Genomic DNA, 24,076 nt, shown 5'->3' with positions numbered 1-24,076 from the left:
ATTTCTAAGAGACAAAAAAATGTTATATTATTATTATTAATATTATCAGGTAACACAAACCTGTTTCTTGATTTGAAACAATATTACTCAGTAAAACATGCGAAACTAATAAACAATTTTCTTCTATTAAGATATTTATTTTGTTAAGAAAAAAATGACATGAAAAAGTGTCATGTTCTTACCATAAAGAATATTTTAAAGCCAGGTTTTTACAACTTTCACATTGTAGCAAAAATCTGCCTTTAAACTTGAAAGAATTGAAAAAGTTTGACATTTATCGTGATAATTATTTATATATATTTCGAATATACTGATATGAAAAAATATATATTGTGATAATTTTTTGGCCATATCGCCCAGCCCTAAATAGTCATATGTAATTTGTTTGAAATGTCTATTTGATTAATAGCCCTGCTTGATATCTGTTGTGCACAAAAGTAAGACTCAGGTATCACTGATTAAGTTACTTAAAACAGGGGTCAAAACAGGGGTCATAGTGACCTAGGTTTTGTTTTTTGATGATTAGCCAGCAATGCAAGAGCTCCTACTGTTTCATGGCTTCTTTAATGTGCTTGTCTTGGCAGAAATGTGACATCAACTGCTCTGGCTAAAAACATAGGAAAACAGCAAAAGAATGAGAAAAATATTATGAGCCAAGTCTTCATTGTTTTATGAGGGAGGCCCTCAGTGGTCCCTATGTTGGTGATTGTAATACATTTATATTGCAGTATTAGAAAATGGCTATGCCCAGCGAGGAAATGGAGATAACAGCACCATTTGGACCACTGGAGCCAGAAGCACCACTGAGCCTTTCAAATACAAAGTATGATTTTTGAAAGAACCGAGGAACCAAGCTGTGCCCGTATAGAAATACTGCATGTTTCAGGCTGTGGCTACAGCATTTGGCCTCATAATGCTGATATTTCTACTAATGGGCACAAGAGAAAGTGCTTGAAGTCATAGTAAAACTAAGCTAAGGAAGCTGTCGTGCATTAAAATGATGGGGCAAGTGGAGCTCGGCTATGATTGAGGAGAAGTACTTAAAAGAAGTCAACATCACGAGGTCCAGCTCCACCAAAACAAGCGTCATACCTATAAAAATCGGCTCCAGGAACACAGAAAACACAGCTCTTTGGTAAAACACCTCATCCTCAATGCACGAAGAGATAAATCCTGACACTCCAGATTTTGAGCAGCACAATAGGCAAATGCTTACACATATGCAAGCCATTTAAACAGAGAAACATGTCAAGAAAGAAGCCCTAAATAAAACGACATGAGCTAAATGTGCTGATATCAGCTGAGAGCGGCTTCCTTTTGGCTCAAACCTCAGACGTCTCCTTAAATATTTATGGCTTTAATATGCTCGGGTGTTCTCTGCTCTCCAGATCCTCCAGCAAATCCACTATATTTCAAACCATCTCTGTTGTGTTTGCTCCCACCTTGGCATGCAGAGTCGATTCTCTTTATAGGTGTGATTGCAGTAGCTGTAGCGCTTGCTCTGTGTATAAGAAGTGCATTGGAAGTTGTGTGTTGATGCTTATTCTTTTTGCATTGTTCAGTTTTTCTCCTCATCAGTTGTTTTCTCTTCACACGCTGTACTGTGGCTTTTGGTTTATCACCCTTATCGAGTGCAGCTTGTGCGTTAGAGTCTCAGTCGGTCTCGGCGGAGGCACATGCACAGAAGTGTGTTTTTTGTTCTGTATCAGGGTCAACATCACATGGAGCTTTTGATTAGCTCCAGGTGTGAATCTTGTGGCCCGATCAGATGGGGGGGTTCTGGAAGTGTTCGCAGCTGTGAATCCAGCTGGCACTGTGTGGGATGACAAAAATAACAAAATTTCATTGAGCCAACAGGAAAAAGTCTACAGCTAAATATCAACAATGGTAGTAAATTAGATACATTCTTAAAGTAGGACAACAAGCTAATGCAAACAATACAACAGAAATGTGATGCTTACCAAACAGTCCTTCCAAGTTTTTTGTTGTCAGTTTGCACGAATGTCCATGGACGTTTTGCAGTCCTTTTTGTATTACTAGCTGTAGCAAATAAAACAGACAAATTGTTAGCCAATCTGTCGCTACACCACAGTTTTTCCTGAGCAAGGATGCGCTAAATTGGTCAAAAGTGACAGTAAATACATTTATAATGTTAGAAATTTCAAATAAATTGTTCTTTTGATATTTTTATTCATCAAAGAATCATAAATCAACACTATTTTTTTTTTCCTGTTTTCAACATTAAAAAGAAGAAATGATTTATGAAAAAAATATTGTTAAGGATCATGCGACACCGAAGACTAGAGTAATGGCTGCTGAAAATTCAGCTTATGTATACCAAAATTGTTATTTTGAAAAGTTTAAAACAAAAAAGTTATGACGCTAAAAAATAAATAAATATGTGTGATTCTGTACTATTTCTATTTGATCATGTGACTTTTTACAGATGTATGCTTAAGGATGCTTTAAATTCATCAGAAGTGATGATAAAGACATTTATAATGTTACATAAAATTTCTATTTCACATTAATGCTGTTCTGAAATTTCTATTCATTAAAGAATCCTGAAAGAATTTGCTACTCAGCTGTTTTTAACATAATAATAATAATAAAAAATGTGTTTTACGCAGCAAATCAGAATATTAGAATAATTTCAAAAGGATCATGTGCCTGGAGTAAAAATTCAGCTTTGAAATCACAGGAATAAATAAAATGTAAAAATATATTCAAATAGAAAGCAGTTATTTTAATTAGTAAAAATATTTTAAAATTGCACTGTTTTTGCTGTACTTTGGATTAAATAAATGCAGTCTTGATGAGCAGAAGAGACTTCTTAAAAAAAAACATTAAAATTATTACTGTTCAAAAACTTTGGACTGGTAGTGTACAGTCAGTTCAATACAAGTGGGGGACAAACCAAATACAGTAAGGCATTATAAAATATATGTTATTTTTAAGTTTGGATTATCATTTAAACTGTTAATTTGCTTTTAAAATGCCATTTCTTTAATGAAACTCTAGATGACACAGACGCAGTCATTAAGGCAAACTCATGATATTCACAGCGTTAAACTACTTGGCACAAGCTGATTGGTTCATGTTGCATACACAACCAATGAGCTTGATGCTTTACATTTAAATGGCTGGTTAGCATTCACTAGAGCATTTTGCAGCACGCTTTCAGAGTTCCTCTGAAAGTCTCCACCTCCCCAGCTCCACCTGTATACATCTGCTATGGGTTATTATATATGCTATTCATGCAGCAGCAGTATGTCTTAAATACTCGCTGCAGATTATTGGCATACATATTGGCATAATCTACAACAACAGCAAAAACTAACATCAGCAACAATTCAGCAGTGTAGCAAATCTATTCTCTCAAGACCAAATACATTAACATTATATCCATTACCATGCTAAAGTGATAGAACTGTAAACATTTTACAGTAACAAAATTGTATTTGCCCTTACATATTTCTTAAATTGACATCTTTTCTTTCTCTCTCCCTTTCCTCCCTGCTTTCAGCTCCATATGTAAACTACATCCGTAAGGACCCTGGGGCTCCCTGCTCCCTGACCGAGGCTCTGGAGTACCTTCAAGTGGATGTCTTAGCAGACTTGATGGAGAAGGACCAACAATCTATCAATCAAAAGCAGCCACCCAAAAACAAACCCCATAATGTCACAGTGGTTGCTATGGAGGGCTGTCACTCCTTTGTGATTTTGGACTGGGCTCTCCCACTAAAAAATGACATGGTGTCTGGTGAGTGAAAGTCTGTAGCAGTTCCTGTTTTATTATTTAAAAATGCTTTTGCAGTTGCAGAACTGTGAAAGATTGACTTCTGTAAGTCTAAGTTTCACCACAATGTTTGATAGATGTAATATACAAAGATATCCAATATAATTTTACAAGCTTTATTTAGCATCTTATATCATTTAATCAATGTTTGGAGTCTGGGCTTAGTTGAAGAATGAGTTTGTTAAACTTAAGTCTTGATTTTTACTCCCAAAGTTACTTGTGACTTGATTTATGCTCAAGATGAGTGGTTTTATTTTCCATGGACTGAGTTTCAGCTTCTTTTTCCAACATACCAAATGCACAGCGATTTCTTAGAATGCATCAAACAGGAGTGAAAAACACCCAACCCAGTTCATGGATCAATGTTCTGTTTCTCTATCTCCAACGTGAAAGCAATATCTCATAAAGCAAGTTAATCATGCATGGGCCTGTTTGATAGCAACACTGAAAATGATTTACAGCACACAAAACTGACAGAGGAAAAGATGCATCAGATGTATCAACATTAATTTTGTCATTTAAAAATTGAGAAAGACAGCTATGCAATTAGCTAATCAACTGCATGCTTTCTTTGTTTGGTAATAGCATTACGTTAAAAGGATAGTTCGCCAAACAATGAACATTTTGTCATCGTTTACTTACCCTCATGTCATTTCAAACTATTCATGATCTTTTTCTTCTGTGGAATGTAAAAGATGATATTTTGAGAGATATTTTCTGTCATTAATTACTTACCCTCATGTCATTCCTCACCTGTAAAACCTTCGTTCATTTTCGGAACACAAATTAAGATATTTTTTATGAAATCCCAGAGCTTTCTGACCCTCCATAGACAGCAGCACAACTGACACATTCAAGGCCCAGAAAGGTAGTAAGGACATCGTCAAAATAGTCCATACAGTGGGGGAAAAAATTATTTGATCCCCGGCTGATTTTGTACGTTTGCCCACTGACAAAGAAATGATCAGTCTATAATTTTAATGGCAGTGAGAGACAGAATAACAACAACAACAACAACAAAAAAATCCAGAAAAACGCATTTCAAAAAGTTATAAATTGATTTCCATTTTAATATGTGAAATAAGTATTTGACCCCTTCACAAAACATGACTTAGTACTTGGTGGAAAAACCCTTTTTCACAGAGGTTAGACATTTCTTGTAGTTGGCCACCAGGTTTGCACACATCTCAGGAGGGACTTTGTCGCACTCCTCTTTGCAAATTCTCTCCAAGTCATTAAGGTTTCGAGGCTGACGTTTGGCAACTCGAACCTTCAGCTCCCTTACTCCCTTGTTGGAACATCCATCCACGACCCATTTTCAATGAAGGAAGGAGGTTCTCACCCAAGATTTGACGGTACATGGCCCTGTCCATCGTCCCTTTGATGCGGTGCAGTTGTCCTGTCCCCTTAGCAGAAAAACACAGACAGAGGGAGATTGACAGTTATTTTGGGGTTCTTCCATTTGCGAATAAATCGCACCAACTGTTGTTACCTTCTCACCAAGCTGCTTGGCGATGGTCTTGTAGCCCATTCCAGCCTTATGTAGGTCTACAATCCTGTCCTTGACATCCTTGGACAGCTCTTTGGTCTTGGCTATGGTGGAGAGTTTGGAATCTGATTGATTGATTGTTTCTGTGGACAGGTGTCTTTTATAGATAACAAACTGAGATTAAGAGCACTCCCTTTAAGAGAGTGCTCCTAATCTTAGTTTGGTACCTGTATAAAAGACACCTGGGAGCCAGAAATCTTGCTGATTGATAGGGGATCAAATACTTATTTCACTCATTAAAATGCAAATCAATTTATAACTTTTTTGAAATGCAGTTTTTGTTGTTATTCTGTCTCTCACTGTTAAAATAAACCTACCATTAAAATTATAGACTGATCATTTCTTTGTCAGTGGAGAAACGTACAAAATCAGCAGCGGATCAATTTTTTTTTCCCCCACTGTATGACATCAGTGGTTCAACTGTAATGTTATGAAGCTACAAAAATACATTTAGTGCACAAAGAAAAAAAAAAAAGACTTTATTCAACAATTTCTCCTATTTCACATCAGACTTCGACAGTTCATTACAGTACCACGACTGATACGTTACATTCGTCTGCTTGCAAAAAAGGCGCAGCGAATCGGCTCATGCATCAGCAGCACCACACGCATGGCAGAGACTGATACAGAAGAAAAGAAATTGTTGAATAAAGTCATTATTTTTGTTTTCTTAGCACACAAGAAGTATTAAAAATTAATAAAAAATTACGGTTGAACTACTGATGTCACATAGGCCATTTTAATCGATGTCCTTACTACCTTTCTGATTCCTGAACGTGGTAGTTACATTGCTGGATCAGAAAGCTCTTAGACTTGATCAAAAATATCTTAATTTGTCTTTTGAAGATGAACTAAGGTTTTTTGGGTTTGGAACGACATGAGGGTGAATAATTAATGACAGAATTTTCATTTTTGGGTGAACTATCCCTTTAATTGAAATTATGATGGCGTATTTTAACTTGTTTCAAAATTCGTAATTTAGTTTGTATGATTGGTAAATAAGACGGAGGATTGCACTCTTAATTATCACATACAAGTGTAGTATGCTGAACTGTCTTACATCCTGCCTGGTTTCCATTTAATGTGCATTTCCAAACACAAAGCTATATATATCACTTTTCTAACATATTGACCCTGACAGTTTCATCCTGATTCGCACAAACAGGGAGGCAATTCCCACAGCCACTGTTAGTGTCATGATATGATGTGTGTGGAGGTTTAAATGCAGGGGATTCCCTGCCAACTGACAACCGATAAAGTTGCTTAGATGAATGGAGCAACATTTTCAACATGAAAAATAACGTCCACATGCTGTTGAATAAAATTGCACAAGACAATCTCATATTACTGTAGGGGTTTCACAATGCTTTTTCATTACTAGACCCAAAGCAGTTATTTTTACCATTAATACAGTTACAAATTCAACATATGTATTTATTAGTGTACGCATATATACTGTATATATGTGAAGGCTGCTGAAAATTCAGCCTTGCCATCACAGAAATTAAATACATTTTATAATCTATTAAATAATATATTCATAAGGAAAACAGGTATTTTAAGTTGTAATATTATTTCAAAATCTTTACCAACCCCAAAGTTAAACTAAAGTTAGCAAATAACAGTCATCATCAACTGAAATTGCTTGCAGAACCTTGTTCCCTTAATGATCTCCTTTAATTAAATTAATCGTTTGACAGCTCTAATAGAGCTGTCAAACAATTAATCACAATTAATCGCATAAAAAATAAAAGTTTGAGTTTGCTTAATATATGTGTGTGTACTGTGTGTGTAATTATTATGTGTATATATATCTATATATATACCTATAATTATAATAAATACATACTTGTAAATATATCTCATATATATATATATATATATATATATGAGATATATTTACAAGTATGTATTTATTATAATTTTTAGAATTATACATTACAAGTAATTTATATTATATTATATATATATATATATATATAAATATTTTGTACATAAATAACATTTCTCTTAAATATATACATTAACTTGTATATACAGTACTGTGCAAAAGTTTTAGGCCACTAGTATTTTCACAACCTAAAAAATGGTTTAAAGTAAGTTATTTCTATCTTTTGCTGTAGTGTGTCAGTAAAAAATATCGGTTTACATTTCCAAACATTCTGTTTGCCATTAATTGTAATAATCTAGTGAGATTTTTGTTTGCACAAGGAGTCTGACAACAGCCAGTGCTCCACACTGAGATCTGATCTCACCATCATCCAGTCTGTCTCTGGAATGACATGAAGAAACAGAAAAACTGAGACAGACTAAATCCAGAAGAACTGTAGCAACATCTCCAAGATGTTTCAAGTAACCTACCTGCAAAGCTACCTGAAAAACTATGCACAAGTGCACACAGGGCAAAAGCTTCTTTAAACGCAAAGGATGGTCACATCAAATGCTGATTTATTTTAGTTAATAGAAGTTCTTTGATAAAGAAAATCTATTTATGACATTGTTTTTGACAGCATCCTCATTTTATGTGCCTAACTGCCTAAAAATTTTAACAGTACTTAACACTACTGTACTTTGTAGGTATAGGTCTCTTAAAGCTGCTTGGAGATGTTGCCACAGTTCTGGATTTAGTCTGTCTCCGTTTTTTCTGTTTCTTAAGACAGACTGGATTGAATGATGGAGAGATCAGATCTCTGTTTGCACAAGGAGTCTGACAACAGCCTGTACTCCATACAAAAATCTCACTGGATTATTATAATTAATGGCAAAATGAATGTTTAAAAATGTAAACTGATATTACAGCAAAAGACCGACTTTAACTGACTTTAAGCCATTTTTTAGCTGATGAAAACACTAGTGGCCTAAGACTTTTGCACAGTACTGTATATATACATAATAGTTACACACATATATTAGGCAAACCTAAACTTTTATTTTGTATGCGAATAATCGCAATTAATCATTTGACATTAATATATATATATATATATACACACACTCTCCACTCCACTTCACTCCTTTTCAGTCATTCTCCCTTCTTTCATAAAGCATCACTCCTGCACTGCCTCCCTTTCATATTAAATGATGGAAAATACACGCATGTGCTTTATATACATCCTGCTGCCTTGGCAGGAGTTAGTCCTTCCATGGCTTAATAAGGAACTGGGATTATATTAAGGAATTCCTGTGCAGACATGAGCAATATGTGCTCATGTATTTAAAAGTGTTTGAATCTCTCACGTGTAGAGTATGCTTTAATTGTTCGCCCTCTCTTTTATAGGCTACTTGGTACACAGTGCATCCTATGACGATGTCCTAAAAGACAGGTGGTCAACCAGATCCTCAAGTGGAACCCACCTTCCCGTTGAAAATCTCAAGCCCAATTCCAGGTGCGATCCAGCATGTGACAGGACACATAAATACAAGGTTTTGCATGTTTGTGCTTGCACATTTAAGCATGTGTGTTCCTAATAGTCCACAATACAAAATACAAATACAAAACAGGTCGGAGTTCTCAATAGTTATCTTCTGGGAGCCCTCCTAAATCATACTTAATCCATGAACTCAACAATATGCTGGGAAGCTGCTGTCTGTGAGGTTTGCTGGTATACTAAGCTATAAAATCATTACCACTCACTTTATTGAACATAAATTTATATGAGTGCTTCATTTATCTTCCCCTTGTTGTGCAACATCATCTTGATATAGTGATGTATATTTTCCCAAACATCTTTTGCTAGGTCTTAAACTATCTCTGACAAGATAACTGATCTAAGATGTAGTTGAATATGTGACAAGTTAAGACATGGGAGCTGGGGACTAATATATAATTAGTAGGGCTGTCATAGTGAACTCGTTAACACGTATATTCAGTTTGACATCATAGCGGTTTTAGTCTGCATTTTGTGATTTCTAACTAATCGGAATCTTTGGCGCAGATTGAAACTGATAAATCAAACTCAGACAAGATGTTTAAAAAGGACATCATGCTCATTTTTCATAAGTTGATATGATTCTTTAGCGTCTTCATGAAATAACTGGAAAAAACTTTAGTTAAAATTCCTCAGTGGTCGTGTAAAACAACTCCTTTGTCAACCTTGTCAAAAACAGCTCTGTTCACAGCGACCTGTTTCGGTGCATGTCTCTTTAAATGATAATGAGCTACTGCTCACCCCGCCCCTCTCTTCCATTTTTTTTGTGTATTTGGTGGTGCATTACCATCAAAAACAAAACTAATCTACTGTGTCCTCTGTGGCTCTCTTCTTATAAAGGACTTCTTATGTTCACTTTTATATCCAACTACAAAACACCTGTATTGCTTACCAGACATTGTTGTCGCTACAGCTGCCCGAAGACAGAGAAAATGGCAGACAGCATACAACTGGCTGAGGGTGGAAATAAGCTAATACGGGAACGTCCGTCAACGGTCGTGGGCGGGGCCTGAAAACGGCTTGATAATTGAGACTGTTTAGCTTTTTGGGGGTTACAAAAAAAGGATTTAATGGATTTTTATCATTGTAGGCTGGTTGTGTCCACACACTGCTAAGACACATTTATTTTTGTGTGCATATGCATGTTTTCATTGTTTTCTGTGTCTTTTGTTCATTTATTTATTTATTTTTTTATTATGGTGAAATTTAATTATCATTAAAGCTCTTTTTTTCAGAAAATATTCATTAAATTGGTCAAAATTAAAAGCAAAAGATTTTTTGTACTTTTTATTCAGTAAAAAGAAAGCTTTTAAAAAGTTGTTTTTGAACAGATATAGAGTATAAAGTTGGACAAAAAAAGTCACATTTTATTTAATCTTTTTTAATTAAAATTTCATATGTAAACAAAAAAATAGGTGGCATTAATTATTTTATTTTTATATATTATTAATTATTTTATAGATAGTTCTAATAATTATTTAATCACCTGAAGCAAAAAAGCAAATTTTGCATCTGATGTCCCCTTTAACGTAATTTGCATATTTTCATTGTTTTTTGTGTCTTTAATTTATTTTAAGTATGGTGAAATTTAATTATCAGAAAACATGCATTAAATTGGTCAAAATTAAAAGGTAAGATATATTTATGTTACAAAAGATTTTAAAAGATTAGTTGTACTTTTTATTCAGCAAAAAAAGCTTAAAAATGGCTGTTTTCGTATGAATATAGAGTATAACGTTGCACAAATAAAGTTACATATTATTTAATCTTTCATTAGAAAGGAATTTCATATGTAAACTACAAAAAAAATTAGGTGGCATTAATTATTTTAGACAGATATATATATATATTTCTTATGTAAACAAAAAAGCTAATTTTGCATCCAATGTCCCCTTTAAGATGTAATTTGCATATTTTCATTATTTTCTGTTCATTTTATTCTATTTTCTTTCTATTTTATTTTTTTAATTATTATTATTATCATTAAAGCTCTTTTTTTCAGAAAACATGCATTAAATTGGACAAAATTAAAAGCTATTTAATCATTTATTAAACAGCTAATTTACATGTAAACTAAAAAAAAAAAAAAAATTAAGTGTAATTACTTATTTTACACTGATAGCACTAATAATTATTTTATCACCGGTCACCCTCAAAAAAAAAGCTTTTCAGAGAGTTTTTCAGTCTTTTCACAAGAGCTAGAGAAACTGCTATTTTATGCCATGGAAAACTCATCAGAACCTTCTGGCTTTTGGCCAAGACTCATTTGTACTGTGTCAACATTTTGTCTCGAATGCTGCTCTTACTGCAACACTGTAAACTCCTACCAACACATTTTTGCAGCAGTTGATAAGGGAGGTGTTTATGGGCTGTCTTTACCTTTCCCACAATGTGAAGTCATTTCTGCCTACCAGACCCATCGAAATGCTTTCTTCACTAAGCATTGGTGCATTACAGCAGGCCTGATCTGTCCAACAGAATTTGAACGCCCACAGTGTTTCCCATACATTGATTTATTTGTGGTGTCCCACCACAATATCAAAACTGACCGCCACAAATAGATTTTCCAAAAGGCTTTGACTTCCTTGAATAAACATCCTTGCACTGCACATTTCAGAATCAAACGCGTGTGTTTTATATGAATGTGTTTTTTTAAAGAAAACGACTGTCTTCAGAAAACCTTTGATTTCATCTTCCCTATCCACCTTATTCTTAAACGCAGAAGGGCGAAACTTTTGGTTCACTAGCCGCTATAGGGAAATAACAAGAAGATTAACAACATTCAGTATACGGTAAAACTGTTTGCACTACAAACCAGTGTGTTCATAATGAAGATAACCCATTAAAATAATAGTAAGACACACAAATTTGCAATATCAAACAGCAAAACAAGCTGTTTTGTACAGCTAAAAATAGCTGTAAGTGGATGAAACTGCAAGCCAGACACAAAAAAATTTACAAACGGCTACGCCCGCTCTTACAGCGAAAAATAAGGTGGATAATGCCTGATAAAGTAGCATTTGTGAGCACAGCCATGACCACGGAAACCACTATTTCTGCTGATTCAAAAGCGCCTCCTGCTGGCAGAGAATGAACTGCCCACCTGCTGTTTTTACTCAGATCAGTGTGAAAATCGACTGATGTTTTTATGCAGCAAACATGCAGAGCAGAGTTGTACATGGGAACTGGTATATATATAGAGAGAGAGAGAGAGAGAAAGTGTAGCACTTATTTAGCTTTAAAATCAGTGCAGAAAAAGCAAAAAAACATGCGCAGATCTCGTCTGGACCTGCACACAGGTTACTCACGCATGCATAAATGCATGCAGCTGTGTGAAACGCCTCAGGTTTGATTGACGTTTGTTTTGTACACTTTCCCAGACAGGCAGATGCACTCTCTCCATCACTACCTTGAGAAAACACATGAATGCATATGCACTCATTAGAGATGTTTGGTTCATAAGTGTGGAATGTGAGAATGAAGTTGTTTTTATTGTCCTCTGGGATTCATTTAGAAGCCTCTGTTATTTCAGCCTCTCGGCTGAGCTCAGTGACTGACAACTTTATAATTCAGCCATGAAGTGTTGATAAGTTTTATGAATGATTTGTAATAGCTTTTAGAACTAGGTAAATAGTCTAGACTGCAGACAATAACAGCTCCTTCTTTGTCAAAGTAACAATGACAAACCACTTGGATGCCCTATTGAGACTGGAACTTGCGTCAGTTCCACGAACAATTATGGTTAGAAGAACAAGGAAAAATAAGACACACATGCACATACACACACACATTCTTAGTAATATATGGTCAAACGGACAATAAAAAATGCACATGGACACACAAAGAGTAACACACAGATCCCAGTTGAAATATGACAGGCCTCCTTCCCACTCTTCCTCTGGCGGTCTGACTGTAATTGTCCATTTTCTCTTTATTTTGGTCAGAGTTTCCACGTGGCTCCGCTAATTTGATCCAGCAGTGCTGATTTTATGTCATTAAAGGGGTCCTGAGTTAAAGCAAGTGAAGCGTGAGCTTACTGAACAACCTCTCACTGGCAGAACAGAAGGCTGTGAATGCTGCCCTTTGAACTTCATCACACTTCTCTGTTTTAATCTCTTTATTTGTCTAATTTATCCTCTAAGGTAAAGGATGTGCCAGAGTCAGAGCAGAATAAGTGGTTGTGGTCTGGTATTTGTCACAAAGAGGTTTTGTCTGATGTTGATGTGTTATTCTCTTGCTCACCCCCTCACATGCAAACTATTCCTGTCATTACATTTTGTTAGCCTTCTCTTTTGCCAGAGGCTCACTCTTGTAACTTTCTCTCATGCATGTTTCATTAACGCACAATTTAACTGCGTCCTTTTCTTTTTTCTTTTCCTACCCTTTTTCTTTTCTTTTTCCAACCTTTTTTGTTTTTTTTTTCTTTATTCTTTTTATTTATTTTTTTCCTATCCTATTGTAATTTTAACGGAAATATTACTGTTAACCGTTAACAGTAATCTGTAAAATTACTGGATAATGTCCTGGCAGAAAATTACTAGTACATTTTCAGTTTTTCCAATTTTTTTTTTTTACGTTGTTTATTTCCTATACTTTTTTCATTCATTTCTTTTTCTTTTTTTCCTTTTAATTTTCTCTCCACTTTTACCACGTCTGTGTCATTCAATCCTTATGCTCTCATTGTAACATTAGGAGTGAGTGTTCACACATACATATGCGTATACATACATAATTTGCTTTGATTTAAAACCATGATTTAAAGGGTTCATGAACTGCTCTTTTTATTATTTTGTACTGTTCTCTGAGGTTCACTTACAATGTCATCAAGATTTTTACATCAAAAACATCATAATTTATATTTTCTGTCCTGTTTTGACCCCCCTCATCAGTACACTCTGAATAGGCGTGGTGGATTGTATACTTGAAAGTAAACGGCCACTGCTATGATGGCTAATAATTGTGTATGTTTGACAGCCTACATCCTTCATAAATCAACGCTGCTGTGATTTAGTTTAAAAAAGCATAAATATCAAAAGATTTGTACTAACAGACAAATCAATAACATTACTGTCAACATTACTGTCAGATTCAATAGTCAGCATAGCATCGTCTTTTAGTTTCAATCTTTCTGCAAATCCTGCGTCAAATTGTGCCTTGTTTGTATACGAATCTGCGGTAAAATGAAGTGAACAAAGGACTGGGTTCTTACTGACTTGGTTTGGAACTTCATTAAAAATAAAATTCATCCACTTTTTCCTAAAATTGGGATCAGAAGGAAGGCAATGCAAAGATTGTGTTTTTCCACAACTTGGCACTGCACAGCATCTTCTTGTCTTCAGAGCCACCTTTTATTGTTTGGTTTCTGCGTTGACCTGCATTTGCCTCTCTCATTATTTACACTACATGCACAAATCTTTGGGTGGGGCTAAACAAACAGGGTCAGTGTTTAGCCACACTTTTATGTCATAAAGTAGCACACTGAACAACCTGTCATTTTGGCAGACTGGCTTCAATATATCTGTTTTTAGACAAATGAGAAAGTTTTGAGTTTTGAAGCTTATAAGATGTGTTAATAGTACATTGACCTCTTATATGTCAATAGATCAAGGAAGATTAATTTCTCAGTTCATGACCCCTTTAAAAATGACAGACTTAATACATAGATGTTTCCATTCTTGTTCTCAGGTATTACTTCAAAGTTCAAGCAAAAAATGTCTTTGGACTGGGGCCAATCAGTGAAACTTTAACGTATGTCACAGAATCAGGTGAGTTTCCCTTAGTGAACAATAAATATACTAAAATGCATTAAAAAACATTTATTTCACGCTAAGTATACTTACTACAAATTCATTTACATTTTATGTACTTAATAAAATACCCTGCAATTGTACTTTTAATATACTAAACTGGTATAGTTAAAGTCTGCTAAATTGAAACAACTAATTTTGTACTCAATGCACTTTAATTGTGTGGAAGTAGTGCTGAAGTCCAACTAAAGGTATGCTTAAGTATATTTGATTGTGCTAAAGTGGAACTATTGCAAGTATACTTAAGGTACACTTCAAATATTTTGTATTTAAAGACCAATATTATTTAAAGATCATACAATCCTCATCAATAGTGACATTAAAACATATTTTAGGCTTAATATTAAGAAATGTGCTTTGGACAGTAGTAGTACTCCAAATAAAGTTTAATTATAATTTTTATATCTGTAAGTCTCGAGTGAATATGTTAACAGACTTGAAACATTTTAAATCTATTACTTCTTTACTAGAGTTCATTTATCTGAACCCACATAAGGGTTGTTGGATTCAAAAATGTTCATAAATACCGAATACATTTCTGTTTTTTTTTTTTTTTTAGATGACCCCCTGCTCATAGAGAGACCCCCAGGTAAGAGTTACATCATTACATGTTATATCACAGTATGTTTGAAATAACCTTTAAAATATTAATGTGCTGAAAAGAGCACAATGTGATATTTTTTAATGCTGGTATGCTGGTGTTCCAACAAGGTTTTAAACTAGTTTAGCCAGCTTCATTAAAAAAGGATCAAGCTAATGGAGTTTGCACTAACCAGAAAAAAACAGTTGATCTAAGCTGGTCTTTTCAGAAGGATCATTACTTTTTTCATGATGTTTTCCAACAGTAATGCCCTAATACAAAAAATATTTGTAACTGACATTCATTTTCTTTCTAGGTGGAGAGCCCATCTGGATCCCATTCTCATTCAGGTATAACTCCGCCCACAGTTCTTGTAAAGGAAGTCAGTTTGTCAAGCGCACCTGGTATAAGAAGTTTGTTGGCGTCGTCCTCTGCAACTCACTACGCTATAAAATCTTCATGGGAGATGGCCTGAGAGGTGCTGACCTTTCTTTCAAACAACAAAATACATTTAAAACTTTAATCTAATTATTAGTGTCTGTATTGTGAAGCGCCTTGTTTTTTGGAGTGCTGGCCTAAAAGCCTTGGAACGCTCTGATCCAAACCACAGTTTCCCTCAGCCAAACACAAGGCGCTGTCTGAGGTTTGGGTCCTGAGGGATACTCAAGCAACAACTGTTTTCCATTTCAGAACCATTCTACAGCATTGCTGATACATTTGGCCATGGAGAGGACCACTGCCAGTTTGTGGACTCTTATCGAGATGGAAGGACAGGACCACACAATCTCTCCCTCAACCTACCCACAGCTCAAGGTACGACATATATGAGCGTGCTCTGTAGTTTGTCTTCAAGCCTGAAATCATCATGTCATTGCATGTTTACTTACTGCCGCTCAAGAGGAACGGTCAACACTGTAACATGATGCCGTTTGTGGATTTCAGGATATTATCGGTCATACAGACAAGAGCCAGTGAATTTTGGGCCCATTGGCAGGCGCACACCACATCCTTTCGTTGGCTGGTATGAATGTGGAGTTCCAATCCCTGGAAAGTGGTAACAGGGAGAAACTCCAAGAGGACATTTCCACAGGCAATAACACTCCACGTGTTCTGTCCCTATATCTACAAGCCAATCACTCAACATGGCAACCGAACCTAAATCATATAACAACTGCTTCTGATGGAAGGAATATAGTTCTTTGAGTAACACTAATATTTCTACATATTCGATATCAAGCACTTTTTTAAAAATCAGTCTGTATATGAGGAAATTGCAGCATGTGTATTTGAGTTTATTAACAATATTTTATTTTCATGTGTTGCGCAATAGTAATTATTTCACATTCCATTCCACCCGGAATATTTATCTTACAATAAATTCAAAGAAACACAAATTAATTGCTAATTAAATATCAAAGCACAACATCAAGTGACTATGTAATGTCTGGGAAGATGACATTTGCAATGATGTAACAAATTTTCTATGAGCGATGTTTGCTGTTGTTTAACTTGCTGAGGTTTTGTACTCTTACATTTTTGTATTACCCTCTTTTTGAACAAAGGTTGGCATGAAAGTATTGCCCATATTAGGGCAGATTGAAAAAAAAAAAATAGATTTTTATTTGCTCAGGAATGGATAAAATAAAGGTGCTATGGAGAAAATGTAAAATTTCATTTCCCATTAATGCATAGTAAGCTATAATATAAATAACTGAGGAGTGTCTATATACACTAAGTGCAAATAGCCTGCTTCGTTGGCAGAGGCTATTTACACCAAATGCGCCCACCAATGTGGCTGGGATAGTCAACATTACAAAAGATGCCTAAACAACAGCTCCGGTAGCTTAAATGGTAAAGCACGTAGCGGTGTCTTTTTGGCGCAACCAACCCGAGTTCAAATCCACCTTTTGCCAAACTCGTTCTTTTCACATCTCACATTTTCACCTTTTCACATCGCTTATCACATCAGAAAGGCATTTCTTTTCAATAAAAATAAAGAAAATAATCAAAAAAAAGAAGAAAATAAAGTATCAGGTTGGGTTAGGGGTAGGTGTATGGAGGGGTTTATAGTCCCAAAAAGGTGGCATCCATTTAAAAGGTTTTTTCACCCCAAAATGAAAATTTTGTCAATAATCACTTACCCCCCATGTCGTTCCAAACCCGTAAATGCTTTGTTCATCTTCAGAAAACAAATAAAGATATTTTTGATGCATTCTGACAGCTCTCTGACCCCCCATAGCCAAACAAAAAAGTAATTAACACGATCAACGTCCAGAAATATAGCAAGGAGTTTGCTAAAATATGTGACATCAGTGGTTCAACCGTAATTTTACGAAGCTACTAGAGATGTCACAATTCTCAATATAATATTGCACCGTTTGGTACGACATTCACGGTTCAATATGTGCTTGTGAATTGCGTTTTTTTTCGGTTTTGCATTTAAATAACTTCATTGTTTTATTTCTCTCTGGATTTGCTGTATGTGTGCTCGGGATTTCATGTGCTGAAATGAGGAAAAGCTTCCCTGCTTATATTTGAAAAAGCAACACACGCAGAGCATCTTCCATTCTAATGACATGCAACGATAAGCCTAAACCTGTTGTCCAACAAAAGTATTATAATATAAAAATATTATAACTTGTTTTTAATTCACAACATCAATCGAGTGTTTGAAATAACTTCCTTACATGACCTGATGTGTATGCTGTTTTGTGTCAGCTGTGCCACGCGGACAGGTTTTCTACGTTTATTTACACTGTGATTTGAATGAAAGCAATGTATCCGTGTGTTGCGGCTGACACAGAACAGCATACGCTGTTTGCGTTCAGGGGATACTATCCAAAATAGCGCTAGGGTGATTGCGGAGGAGACAAATTGTTGAATAAAGCCGTTTTTTTTTTTTTTTCGCGTACAAAAAGTATTCTTGTAGCTTCGTAAAATTACGGTTGAACCCCTGATGTCACATGGATTATTTTACCGGTCTCCTTGCTACGTTTCTGTCAGAATGCATCAAAAATATCCTAATTTGTGTTCCAAAGATGAACAAAACATTTATGGATTTGGAATGACATGGGGGTAAGTGATTAATGACAAAATTTTTATTTTGGGGTGGATTAACTCTTTAATAATTTGAATAAAAATTATAATCGACATTGGCACTGATGGCCTTGTGGGCAGTGCTCCGACATGTAGCGTCGTCCCGATTTCAAGTCTTGGCTATTCTCACTTTCTCACCAAGTTTACACTAGTGCATTTTCGTTTTAAAACGTATAACTTTTGCTATTGTTACACCTGTCATTTACACTACTCCTGCGGCTTCAACCCTCGAAAATGGAAGCTTTTGAAAATGCTGCAGACCCTGTTTTAGTTTGAAAACTCTGGGGTTGTGTTTCTGTCTCAATGGACCAAAACAGAGACTATTCTAAATGATGGCATGGTTTCCCACATTCGCTGTGTAAACTATAACATCATGCTCATTGTTGTACCTGCCCGTGACTAGCAACCAACTTCCAGTTTACACTTTTAAGCACATGATGTGCGAAGATCATTCCTGAAACAGTGAAAACGCCAGTGTAGACGAGGATCGCTGTTTTAAAACGAAAGTGTACTAGTGTAAACAGGGTGTTAGTGTAAATAGAATCCAATGCTATTTGCACTTAGTGCAAATATTATAGTTTTGATTTAATTTTATATTATTTACACTGATCAACATTTCTACTAATCACTTTTGCGAACTTTGAAGACCCACAGTGCTACATTTCTAGAAAAAAAAAACACAAGAGTACATTTTATTGTGTGCACAGTGTATTAACACAGCACAAAAAAGCAAACATAAAAGTCAGGGAAATATTGCAGTCACCATCCTAATTCATTTTATGTATCCAGCACATTGTCAAGAATGGTTGAATTCTTTCTGATTGAAATGTATGTGTCTGTGGTCATGCCGCTGTGGTGGGCTTTCCACATAATAATAGGTGGTAATAGCTGATCCTCCAATTCTAAAACTATTTCGGATGAGGTGTTTTAGCAATAACCTTTTATTCTGACACATTTAAAAGCCTATAACTTCTGAAATTACAAATACCTAGAAAGCTCTTTCCTCCTACACGCCACGCCATAAATGTAGCGTTTTAATTTGTTACTCCCATCTTTTGTACAAGAAGATGACTGAATACTTTCCTATCAATTAAAATAAACAATACTTATGGCATGCATGCTCAATAACTGGCATCCAGTCATATATTCTGGCATTGTTAGAAAGGTGCGTCATCATTTGGCTTGCCTGCCACAATTAGTCTCACTCTGGCATTAGCTTGATTCAAATCAAGAGAGAAAAATCAGGTTTCTTATCTGTTAGTACAGCAGTTCCTTATCATTAAGTAAAACCCACTGATGTTTTATTTGGCATCCGGTCACAATCCGCATACCTAGGGATCTCTTATGTGTTTTTCCAGACTTTGTTGTTGTAATGGTTATTTTTCAAGAATAGACAATAGCTAGGACATCATCTGTCCATTTTTGCCTCGCTTGCCCTTAACTTGCCCTTGTTCGGTCAACAAATATCTGTACAGCTCAAATCACAAATCAAAGAGAAACACAGAAAGAACCTCAAACTTCTGGCTATTTATGAGAAAATCTAAATGTATCACTTCATCTTCTCTAAGAGGAACCATCTTTACAGATAATGGGTTTGATGTGGGTTGCTAGAGAAAGAGAGCAAATCTAGACCGGCCAAACACATCTGCTAAAGATGTTAAAAGAGGAAACGGCCGACAGAGAGACTGTTTCTACAAAAGCGCTTTTTGACTTTGATGCAGAGTGGCGTGCAACGAAACATCTTGCGGTAAATATATTTACAAACACTGAAGATGGGTCGTGGGTTTGGAGAACATGAGGGAAATCAATGATCTTGTCATTGAAACAGCCACACAACGGTGCCACATGGGAACCATAATCAAAAATCCAAGGTTGTTTACTTTACTCCAATGATAACTTTCAACTAAGCAGAAAAGATAGCGGCACACATCACACACTTCATTTACAGTTTTCCAAGCAATAATGGAATCAGAGAGACCTGAAACCATCCGGTAAAATTAAGCATTTCAAAGGCCAAAAATGAAGTTGCTGACTGGCTGCAGAGTAAAGTTCATAATTTTACTGATGACAGTTTTCACTGGGCAATAGCCGTATACAGGTCTGTGTATTTATTGTATGACTAAACTGTGGCATAAAATCAGGTCATAAAAGGTCATTTGTTTATTAAAAATGAATTTTGCTCAGTAATGTGACATTAATCATATAGTGTTTTGAAAAAGCTTTCATTTAACAAAAACACCTAAGTGAGTATCTGATGAATGAAGCTATACTGGGAATTAAAGCATTAAAAAACGATTATCCTTTAATTTTGTGGAGAACACATGTGCGGCATCTGTTAAACAATCCCATTAATGGCTACACACGTAGCGTTCCCTCTTTTGTTTTGGCCAGATGCTTTAGTAAACCCCAACGCCTGTAGCCAAAACCAAGGACGTTGCCCAAGCAATTACGACTCCCTTGTAATGTGGTTCATTTCAACAATCCTGAAGATCTACAATATGTTTGTTGATCTGGATTTTGTCTGTTTCTCTTTTTGAATGTAAAAGGAGAAAAAAAAATGCTGTTTGGTAAATGATTTTCATCAGATAAGACCCATTTTTATTATATTTGAATAAGGGACACAATTACCATCTAAACTGTTTTCCACATGCTATTTGTGCATCTCTTTTCAAAGTAGGTCATGCGCTACTTGGGCTGGAAAATGTTACCACTCATACTAAAAGGATTAAATCATCGAAAGAAAGTCAGGACAGAGAGTGCAAAGAAAGTGAGAGAGTGATTAACCTGCTGAAGAAATGCCATAATGCTTATAATCCACCACTGCTGCATTCATCGGTTATTGATTAGTTAGAGTGAATAATATTTCTCAGATACACACAAATGACTGATTCTGTGAAATGCACTGTAACACAAGAAATATGATAACGTCAAAATTATTTCTGCATGAAAATGCATTTTTAAAATGCTAAGGTAAAGCCCTGTTTAAAACATTTGGCGTAAAGTGACATCCAGAAATTATCTACATGTGTTCTGATGAACAAGTGAATCATTTTTGCCTTTCTGTGCTTTGTCTTAGAGTATCTATGCGAGATTACCGGCTTCAGCCGGTGCCAGACTACAGCAGACCGTGCTGAGGGCCAGTTTGAGTTTTATGTCCACACCATACAGTCCAGAACATGACAGAATGACTTTAGCAGTTCTTTACAGTGACAATCAATAAGGCTACTACATTATTGGGATCGTGTCCCCATCATGAACTCATTGACTGCTACATAGGAGAAGGATTCTGGTTTTCTGTAAGTCTCATGCACGTTTGACCAGGACAGATAAGTCATTTATATCCAAGCTCTGGTGTTTTTCTAGCGCCTGGAAGTTTAATATGTACCCTGTGTACTTTTAACATAGATTTGCATAGACCAGGGTTCCCTGCCAAACTGGCAGAGTTTACCGTTTTAAAACTACCACTGGTCCCAGTGTGCGATTGATCATTTAAAATTAATCTCTGTAACGCCATGTTTGGCACCCAATGTAGTCATGCGTAAAACCGCTGCACTTTGTGAGAGGTACTGGCCTCTATGTGGTGGAGGGCAAAAGGCCCACCACTGTAAAAACGTTTAAAAGCAGTCAAAGGTTGTGCTGGTGCACATTAAGTGTTTTGTGCACGGTTAGGACACACAAGAGAGTGTGTAACACTGTAAATTAAACCGCTGTTGACAATTTGGCACAGGCTTAGAAAAGTCCATTACATCACAAGTCAGATGTGTTGTAACCAGGGCTGTGTTTAGAGTTTTGGGGGGCCATCTGTAGAAATCGCATTCTGGGGGGGGCCCACGCAATTGTGCCTAAGCACGCTACTGGTTGTAACATGTAGAAAACCCACAGAGACACCTTAAAATATATAATACAAAGCTTTGACAATGAATGTGTGATTTTGAGATCCATCTTTTCAACTGAGGGACTCATATGCAACTTTTACAGAAGGTTCAAACACTCACTGATGCTTCAGAATGAAATACAATGCATTAAGAGCCAGGGAGTGAAAACTTTTTGAATTTGAAGATCAGGGTAAATTGAACTTATTTAGACTTGTAAGTATCTTCTGTAGCATCTGAAGGGCAGTATTAAAGAAAAAAATATGATATTTAGGGAAAATGAGACAAATTTACACCCCCCTGGTCTTAATGCATCATATTTTCTGTGAAGCACCAGTGAGCGTACTGTAATAGTTGCATACAAGTCCCCAGTTGTCCTCAGTGTGAAAAGATGGATCTCAAAACCATACAGTCATTGTTGGAAAGGGTTCAAATACACAAAAATGCTGAAAAACCAAAGAATCTGTGGGACCTGAGGGACTTTTCTGAAGAACAGAGGGCAGTTTAACTGTTCAGGACAAACAAGGGACTCATAAACAACTATTGCTAAAAAAAACAAACAAACAAACAAAAAACAAACAGCTGTGGATCAGTCTGGTAACAACACAGTGTTAAGAATCAAGTGTATGTAAACTTTTGAACAGGGTCATTTTTATACATTCAACTATTATTTTCTCTCGTTGACTATATGTAAATGTCTTTCATGTGAAATATTTTCAGGTTAGTACTAAATAAAAAATAACATGCATCCCTCTTATTTTGGTAAAAAATTTAGCAGATTCTGCAAGGTGTATGTAAACTTTTGACTTCAACTGTATAAGACAAAGGACATATAGAACATAAAGAAAATGGTGTACAATGCCTTATGTATTCACATTCCACTTTAAAAAATGTAAATTTAAGTTCCCATGACTTTCTGATATTTTAGTATTAATAATTTATTATTAAAGTATTTATTAAATCACTTTTTGATTGGCTTTCATTTTTTATATTATTACAATTCAATTAATAATTCACATTTTTTTGTATTTTAGTCATTTTTTATGTGCTTTTGTCTTTTATTATTATTTTTATTATTATTTGTCCTTTTTTATATTTCTATAGCTTTAATTCATCTTTATTTCAGCTTTAGCCATTTTGATACTTCTGCTTATACTGTATTTCAAGGCAAGTATGTCAAGGCAACATTTAAGGGTTTTTTTTAGGTTGCATTCGCATTATTTATTTATTTTTATTTATTTCCCCTGGTTTTGTTCAATTACCAAAAAAAGTAAAACTAAATGGAAACTAATGAAAAAAGAAATATTTTTTTCAGCCATAAATGGAAATGTACTTAAAAAGGGCCTCACTGTGATGAAAAATTAATAGTCATTGAACAGAGACAAAATGCGCCAGATCTGGAATGCATTAACGCAAGATCTGGTTACATATGTGTATATATCTGTTCATCTAAGCTTGTAACAGATATTATCAGATAATATCATTTATATGAATTATATTCACAGTGTTTCCATTTTATCTTGTTTTTTGCTACCTGTGTCACAATCTCCAACAATCAAAGGAAAATCACTCACAGGTTTTTCATCTCCTAGAATACCTGAAACATGATGTAATATGTTTCTGGAGTTCTTGGTGGTTACTCCCTCATGCATTGCAGCTATTTCCCAGTTTTTTTTTTTTCATTCCAGCTCGGAAAAAACCTGCCAAAACGCAGACTCACCTAGCCTCCACATGGAAAACCTGTCATAACTCACCAGAAGAGATGTAAACATGCAGCAGAGAGAGCAAGGACCCAGAGTTCCTGCATCCAGACGGTTGCTCCCAGCCAACTAAGCCTGCTGCAGAGAGGCGTTGTGTTCCTGAGACTCTGGAAATCACATAAATGGTGTCACATTTCAGTATTCACTTATGTATAATATTCATATAATGTGCATTGGTACGATCC

At 35.5% G+C, this 24,076-nt stretch overlaps 1 protein-coding gene and 1 long non-coding RNA gene across 3 annotated transcripts in view; one reads left to right on the top strand and one right to left on the bottom strand.

Moving 5' to 3' along the window:
- The window catches only part of fndc1 (fibronectin type III domain containing 1), a 48,663-nt gene extending 31,429 nt beyond the window's left edge, over positions 1–17,234 (top strand). For both annotated transcript variants that reach the window (XM_051139207.1, XM_051139206.1), the window contains 7 exons: positions 3,527–3,763; positions 8,626–8,734; positions 14,462–14,541; positions 15,143–15,172; positions 15,480–15,641; positions 15,854–15,976; positions 16,106–17,234. In XM_051139207.1, coding sequence (XP_050995164.1) covers positions 3,527–3,763; positions 8,626–8,734; positions 14,462–14,541; positions 15,143–15,172; positions 15,480–15,641; positions 15,854–15,976; positions 16,106–16,221 — 857 coding nt within the window. In that variant the 3' untranslated portion in view covers positions 16,222–17,234. The remainder of the gene's footprint in view (positions 1–3,526; positions 3,764–8,625; positions 8,735–14,461; positions 14,542–15,142; positions 15,173–15,479; positions 15,642–15,853; positions 15,977–16,105) is intronic.
- LOC127183272 (uncharacterized) lies at positions 92–24,031 on the bottom strand. Its single transcript, XR_007830018.1, has 3 exons — positions 23,886–24,031; positions 1,962–2,040; positions 92–1,813 (listed from the first exon to the last, which is right to left on the bottom strand). It is a non-coding gene; the product is annotated as an uncharacterized LOC127183272 (long non-coding RNA).
- Positions 24,032–24,076: the final 45 nt, after the last annotated feature.

The sequence above is a fragment of the Labeo rohita genome, chromosome 20, assembly GCF_022985175.1.
Source record: "Labeo rohita strain BAU-BD-2019 chromosome 20, IGBB_LRoh.1.0, whole genome shotgun sequence".
NCBI lineage: Eukaryota > Metazoa > Chordata > Actinopteri > Cypriniformes > Cyprinidae > Labeo > Labeo rohita.
This window is presented reverse-complemented; position numbering and strand designations above follow the sequence as displayed.